General features: G+C 35.9%; 1 protein-coding gene across 5 annotated transcripts in view; it reads left to right on the plus strand.

The window, feature by feature from the left end:
- NR3C2 (nuclear receptor subfamily 3 group C member 2) overlaps positions 1-8,253 on the plus strand; it is a 322,324-nt gene that overhangs the window by 219,721 nt on the left and 94,350 nt on the right. For all 5 annotated transcript variants that reach the window (XM_081811789.1, XM_081811786.1, XM_081811787.1 and 2 more), the window contains exon 4: positions 6,713-6,829. In XM_081811789.1, coding sequence (XP_081667915.1) covers positions 6,713-6,829 — 117 coding nt within the window. The remainder of the gene's footprint in view (positions 1-6,712; positions 6,830-8,253) is intronic.

An 8,253-nucleotide genomic window follows, 5' to 3' on the forward strand; every position in this document is an offset into this window, starting at 1 on the left:
TGGATCTTTGTGAAAGTCCATTACCTAGGAGTCAATAGGCCTTCTGTGAACATTCACTACTGTAGGTTTGTCTGTATACAACATACTGTATGAACCTTTAAGTTCTGTATGTTGTACATGATTGAATTTATCAGTATGTTTATATTCATTCCTTCATTCTTTTATTCAGTAGCAACTACGGACCAGGAAGTATGCTGTTTGTGCTGTATCGTTCTTCTTAGTGTCTAATAGAGTGTCATAGATGAATGTTCAGCAATTTTGTACAAAAGTTTTAATTTAAAGAAATATTTTGTAATCTTCAAAGCATATCCTATTTACTTTAAGCTTTTATTTCCCTCCGTGTTGTGGAAATAACATTTTTTCCTTTGGAGTATCTATTACAGTGCTTGATACCAACTAGCCAGATGGAACTTTTTCTAAATTTTTATGAAGAAAAATAGTTATAATCTATTTGAAAAATAGAAAAATAGTTATAATCTATTTGAAAATTGTGGGACATTTGCATTTCCCCTATAAGTTTTTAATTTATTTAGTTTCTTTTTCTTTCAGTACAAATTCTTGAATACATATGCATATTAGCGTGTTTCCATTGATAAAATAGGCTGGGGGTTTTGGGACTTGGGGGTGGTCACTGGATTATATTCTTTATTAAAATAGTCCATAGATGCTTATTTTCTTTTAAAAGGAAATGTATTACACACTAGTAGCTTCTCATTAACATTTTGAAAAGTTCAGCTATTTATGGAAAGAGCTCAGCATTATCTATTAAAATTAATTTGTTCAAAAAAAAGCAATAATGTAAATCTTCTAATACTTTGAGAAGAACTAATATAAAGGCTGAACTTTATGTTCTCATTTACCCTTCCTGGAGGTAGTCTTCAGCGAGGTTCCCCATATATTTCCAGCTCTTTGCCTTCTGGGCGCAAGGTAGGATTCCACTTCCTGCCTTCCTTGTGGTTGAGTGGGTTCATTGGACTAGATCTGAGCAATTACATTTTACCATCTATCATTTCCAGTTCTTGCCTTTCTTCTCAGTACATCCAGATTTCTATCTGGTATCATTTTCCTTCAGCAAAGAGAACTTCCTTTTTCATATCTTATAATGTGATCCTACTAGCAACAAATTCCCTTAGCTTTAGTTTATCCAAAAATGTCTTTATTTCACCTTCATCTTGAGAAATATTTTCATTGGTTATTCTGGGTTGATGGTCTTTAAAGATATTATATGTTGTCTTCTGGCCTCAATTGATTTGATATGAAATCAGATATTACTCTTTTCCTTGTTCCCTTTCATGTAATGTAATTTTTTTGGCTCTGGCTGCTTATAATTATTTTTATATTTGTTTTTCAGTAACCTAACTATATTGTGCTATAGTGCTTTTCTTTGTATTTATCTTTCAAAGAGGGCATTTGCTAAGCTTTCTAGATTTTCAAGTTGCTGCTTTAATCAAATTTATAAATTTTCACATAATTTTCTGACCTATTTTCTCTTGCCTTCTGGGACTCCAACTGCACACATATTAAATTACTTACTGCTATCCTACAGGCTATTAGTGCCTTGTTCATTTATACTGTAATTTTTTCTTTGTGCTTTAATTTGGATGATTTCTACTTATATTTATTTAATTTCAATAACCCATTTTTGTTTAGTGCCCAATACATTGTTAATTCTAACCAATAAATATTTTAGATACTATATTTTTCAGTTCCTGGATAGCCATTTGGTTTTGTTTATTTTGTTTTTATAGTTTCCAGACCTCTTCTGATAGTCCACAATTCTTAACTCCTATTATCGGTTTTTAAATCCTTATCTGTTAATTCCAACCTCTGGATCTGTTTCTACTGATTAATTTTTCTATTGACTTTGGTTCATATTTTTCTGTTTTTAAATATTTCTAATTATTATTGTATTCTAGACTTTCTGGAGAATCCAGATTCTGATGTATTTCTCCAAAGAGTATTGAGTTTTGTTCTAGTAGTCAGTTACATTTCTGACAGATCACCTTGAAATTGTTGAGCCTTTGCTTTAAACTTTTTTAAGGTAGGTCTATTTTCGTTGTGCCTTTAACCATAGGGTAAATGCCTCAGTCCTGGAATACCAGGTAGGGACCTTCTAGTATTACAATGGAAAGCCTGAGGTATTTAATGAGTCCTGATTTAGTGGGCAGCAGCTGAAATAATCTGCTCAGCCCTTTCAACTTTAAATTGTTTTACCCCTGGACTCTGAAGTTTCATGTTCAGTTTAGGGGTCAGCCAAACATTTGAGGGGAGTTAATATGTACATTTTATCTACCTCCACCCCCCCATGACACCCTTCTTTCCAGAATATCCTTCTTCAATTTCTAGCTGCTCTGACAGTCCCCAAGTCTGTTCTCTGCCGTCTGAAGCTGATAAGACTGAGGATTTTGCTTGGTTTCTCCCCTGCACTGAGTGGAATATAGGCCCTCAAGGAAAGACCTATTCAAAGGTGAATCTTGTCTAGGGTGATTCTCTTTTCTCAAGAGTCCATTTTCTTCCAGTTTCTGCCTGCTTTTGATTGCTCCCCAGTGCCTTCAAATCCTTCTCTCCTTTTGTGGACAGTTTATAATTGTTATCTGTAGGAGTTTTATCTGATTCAAGCTGTTCTGCCACTACCAGAACTGAATTCTCCCCATAATGGACATGTAATTTGAATCTGAAATCTTCGTTTCCTTTATCACCAAGATTCTTTTTTTTTTTTTTTAAAGATTTTATTTATTTATTTGAGAGAGAGAGAATGAGAGAGCACATGAGAGGGGGGAGGGTCAGAGGGAGAAGCAGACTCCCCGCTGAGCAGGGAGCCCGATGCGGGACTCGATCCCGGGACTCCAGGATCATGACCTGAGCCGAAGGCAGTCACTTAACCAACTGAGCCACCCAGGTGTCCACCAAGATTCTTTTTAACCACAGGAGTATTCCTGTTGCTATATAGTCTGACAAATATATAGCTACTAATTTGCATAGAGGCCATCTTTGAGAACTTTCAAGTAGACTGTTAATGGTGTCCCCTATTTCCATTCTATTGACTTCAGATTAATGTTTCTAAAACACAGCTCTGAACTCAACATATTGCAAGCAAGAATCTTCAGTGATACCCCATCACCTGCTGAATAAAATCTGAGTTCCTTAGCTTATCATTCAAAGCCTCCACTCTCTGGTTCCCAGCATTCTGGTTGTCTGCCCTATGTTGTTAGCATCATAGAAAATCGTTTACCTGAAAATGCCCGGGATGTGACTTACTCAGGATTAGCAATCTTAATACTAGGAGAACACAGTGTTTAAGTAAGACATGATTAAAGGTTTTTAAATCTCCTAGGTGCATTCTCTTGTTTTCATTGTGGGTTTTGTTGTTGTTGTTACTTTGATGTTTTAGTATAGATTGAGGGATGGGACATACATACTTTTGTAAGGTACATTTTAAATCTTTAATGTTTGCACAAGTAAAAATATAAATGATGGGGAGTTGTCTGAAAAATCTTAGGCCATTCCTGCAGCAGTCCCTTACAATGCTCCCAACCTATTTTTGGAAGATGAATTGGTGGCAGCGACCACACTGGTTGGTGGAAACCAGGTACACAATTTCAAATATTGCTGCAGGAAGGAAATTATCCGTAGCTATTATAGTAACATGGATTTTTAAGGTGTGTTCATTTTTTTTTGTTCAGTTTTTGTTTTCTTTATTATTTTTTTATTGAGGTATTGCTGGCATACATTATATTAGTTTCAGGTGTACAACATCATGATTCTATATTTGTCTATATTGTGAAACAATCACCACAATAAGTCTAATTAACATTGGTCACCACACTAGATACAGGGTTTTTTTTTTCCCATGGTGTGTTCATTTTTTTAAAATCCTTATGGAAATATCCTAGCTTTTGGAAGTTTCTGTTTTTGAATACCCAAAGAAAAAAATCTTCTAGTGTGTACGGAAGGCAGTGGTCATTTCTTAAGCATTCTCATATGCCTGCAATCGAAGAGACTTAGTCATATTTTACTGCACATTTACAGAAGTGGAAAAGAACCTTAGATTACCCCACCCCCTTATGCAAATGTTTGGCAGCCTTGCACACATAGTAGGTTCCCAATGAATACTTGGCTGAATTGAAACCAATTAAAATTACGTTTAGTTTTCTCTTTGGACTTTAAAGTTTGTCCAACTCAATGTGAGTTATAGATAAATCTGTGGTTTTGTGTTCAGTTTCACACTGTACAAAAGTAACATAATGCTGGTTGTCAATGGAAATACTGACTGATAAAGTAGAGTGTTCCTCACTCAAATAATGTTCCTTTGCTTCTTGGTTCTAGAGAGCATTTTCAGCATCCTGTTGGACCACCAGCAAATTATATTGCAAATTGATGTTTAAAAGACTCTGGCCTTAAGGCACACAGATACTGCCAGCCTTCCTGAATTCTTCCAGTTTCATCATTTTGGGAAGCCACTTTACCAGTGCTAGCATGAGTTTTTTCTTGTGAGCAAATAGCAATAATAATAATTACCTTCTATATCATAGGGTTGTTACAAGGCTTAAATAAGATAGTGCTATAATAGGGCCTTAAAATTTTATTTTAAAAGTGGTAACCAATTAAGATACTGTGCAGCATCATGAAATGTTATATGAATCAGTTATGGTCTTTACCATGGGTATTGATTGCCTTTGTGTAATTATCTATACCTACTTACATTCACTAAGAGCCTCCAATTTTTTAAAAAGTCATTTTATTATTATAATGGTAGGTTTTCATTTCTCTACTTTGATAGATTTCCCTATTCTAGTACTGTTTATTGTTATTATTACTAAGATTTACCATAATGTTACTGAGAATGTGCTTTAGATTAAATTATTTCAATTACATTAAGCAACACACATTATTTTTCTTGAGTATTTACTGTAATTTACCTAGTAAGTCTCAACCAAGGGAGCATGATAGTCCTAAGCTGAATTCAGGGAGTGCTTTAGAGCTTGTTCACTGCTTTATAGCAATCGATGAAACTCCCTCTCTCCTTTGTCTGCATGTTTTCAATGACCCATGACTCAGTCCTCGGACCTCTTCTCCTTCCAGTCTGTGCTCACTCCATATGATCTCATCCAGTCTCATGGCTTAAAATAATGACTACAAGCCACAAGCTATTACACCTCCAGCCCAGACCTCTCTCTGACTCCAAACCTGTGTATCTAACTGCCAACTTGGCACATCCACTTAGAAACTTCTCAAGCATCTCAAACTTAACATGTCCAAAATTGAATTGGGGTGGTTTCCCGTAAACCACATGTTCCTACTGTCTTCCCCATTTCAATTTATGGCAGTTCCATTTTTCTTAAGGGTTCAGCCCAAGAATCTTAATACCTCTAACTCCCCTTTCTCTTCTTGTCTGTCAGCAAATGCTGGCAGTTCTACCTTTAAAATGCATCTAAACTCTGACCGCTTCTCACCACTGTCACTGCTACCGCGCTGACCTGACCCGCAAATATCTCTCCCCTGGATTGTAGTGATAGCCTCCTACCCCTGGTCTTCCTGCATCTGTCTTTGTCCGTTGAGTCAGTTGTCAACATAGCAGCCAGAGTGATTCTGCTAAATGTAAATCACATCAAGTCATTTCTCTACTCAAATCTTACCATTGCACTCAGAGTAGAAGTCCAAGTCTTAAATATGATCTTTACTATGGCCCAGTATGATCAGACTCACATTAACTCTTTTTCCTTATCTTTTACTTTCCACTCATTCTTTCTGTTCTTTCATACTTGTGTGCTTCTTAAACATGCCAGGTGTCCTCCCCAACCCTACCCGTACTTCACTTGCTTTTCCCTCTGCATAGTGTATTTTCTCCCCAAGATGTCCACACAGTGCCCTCATTTTCTTCAGACCTTTATTTAAAGCATCTTTGAGTAAGGCCTTCCATACTGTTTTTAAAATGTCAACATCCTCCCATACCTCCACCATGTTATATGCCCCTTCCCTAGCACTTAAGACTGTCCAACATTTGTATATTTTACCTAATTACCTTTCTGTTGACTGTCTCCTTCCAGTTGAATGAAAGTTAATGATAGCAGGGCCTTTTGACTGTCTCGTTCATTGCTATATCCACAGTGCCTGGTACCTAGTGGATGTTCTGTAAATCTTGGAAATAAATAAATGAATAATAGAGCTAGGCTACAATTTCACATTTTGCCAGTAGATGCCTCTCTCTAAGCATATTCCCACATCTTAATATTTTAAATTACAGTTTGGTCTACAGTATGAAATAAACATTTACAGTTGTATAATTTGTAAGTCTTCCCACTGAAATCACCTGTGTGTAAATGGTGGGCAGGCATAGCAGCTTAAACAACTGCAGGAGAGCCTCCGAGCAATCACTCTGTTGCTGCTGTGATGTCTAAATGAAAATTGCACCATTGCTCAAGAGGGCTTGGGCAGCTACCAGAAATTTCAGTGTGAGGGAGCATGGCTCTGTATATATGAAAGTCAGTTGGAAGTAAATGCAGTATTAATCTTATCTCTAATCTAAAATCTCACCTGTGTTAAACTGACTATTCCTGTGCCTATATTATCTGTAAATCTTATTTCTCTTCTATGTTTTTGAAGAATAAATTTCAGGGCAGGAAAGATGAAGTTTCATATTCTGATTATACTTATTAGTACTTTATAGTAGTGTAGAAGTCTTTATTTTGACAGTTGTTTTTTAATTATTCAGGGCAACACAACTATTTATGTGCTGGAAGAAATGATTGTATCATTGATAAGATTCGACGGAAGAACTGTCCTGCCTGTAGACTTCAGAAATGTCTTCAAGCTGGAATGAATTTAGGAGGTAAGTTTTGTGTTTGTTAGTTCAATAAAAATTGTTAATATGTAATATAACACTACTAAGCTCTAATACTCCCAAAATTTAAGATGAAGCTAACATGGAGCAAAGATTTCTAAAAATCTAATAAGCTCATGCTAAATCATTTTAGTATTTCTTTCTCAGCAGGAGTTTAAAAAAAGTATGTTATGTGACTATGGTCCTGGTGAAGTTTTCAGCCCTGAGTTTGCTAAGGTTTCAAGAACTCAGGACATAACCAAAAAACCAAAACAAAAATATATGACTTTTTATATAAAACCATAACTCACAGTTTTTATTATAGTGTCTGTTTAGAAATAAGCTGCCCTATATGTGTAACATTAACCAGATAGGAATACATTCCTAACTCTAGGAATAAATGTAATAAAGGAAGACCTATATGAAAAGACTTAAAAATGTCATAGGAGCCCACCGAAAGACGGGGTTGGGGGGGGGAGGTGAATTGGGAGGGTGGTGAATCAAACACAAAAGTGTTGAATCAAAGACAAAAGTATACAATGTCCATGGATGGGAAGATTCAGCATGCTAAAGGTATCAGTTTTCCCTGAATTAATTTATAAATATAACACAATCCTAACAAAATTACCAATTAGTGATTTTAAGTTCCTAAAGAACAGCCAGCAAAATTCTGGAAAAGATAAATAATTAGGTCAACTACCTCTACCAGATAGTAAAACATATGATACAACTACAGTAATTAAAATGATCTGTTTATTTGTTTATTGATTATAAGACCAACAGAAATTCAAGAAATAAAAATAATATGAGAATTTTTTATGTAATAAAGTTGTCATTCCAAATCAGTGGTAAAAGGATAGATTATTCAACAGAAATTATTGTGACAACTGGGAAGCCATCTGGAAAACAACAAAATTGAATCCAAACTCATACTATCCACCCAAATAAATTGTAGTCTTGCAAAGTTTTAAACTTGAAAATAAAACCACAGAAGTACTAAAAGAAAACATGGATCTTTTTAATACTCTGCAAGTGGAGAAGACCTTGTTAAGTATAAAACTCAGAAGCTATTAAAGAAAGAAATGAAGAAATCAACACTATTTGCAAATCAAATATCACTGCAAAGGCAAATAATAAAGCTGGGGAAAAGTACCTGCAACTTATAGACAGCGGGTTTATTTCTTGCATAAGAAGCTCCTATAATTCCATAAGAAAAAGAAACCAACTTATAAAAATGAGATTGAGAGGCGCCTGGGTGGCTCAGTTGGGTAAGCATCCAGCTCTTGATTTCGGCTCAGGTCATGATCTCAGGGTGGTGAGATTGAGCCCCGCATCAGGCTCTGTGCTGAGCGTGGAGCCTGTTTAAGATTCTCTCTCTCCAGGGGCGCCTGGGTGGCTCAGTTGGTTAAGCGACTGCCTTCGGCTCAGGTCAT

Source organism: Leptonychotes weddellii, chromosome 2 (assembly GCF_054177405.1).
Source record: "Leptonychotes weddellii isolate Sample4059 chromosome 2, ASM5417740v2, whole genome shotgun sequence".
Classification (NCBI taxonomy): domain Eukaryota; kingdom Metazoa; phylum Chordata; class Mammalia; order Carnivora; family Phocidae; genus Leptonychotes; species Leptonychotes weddellii.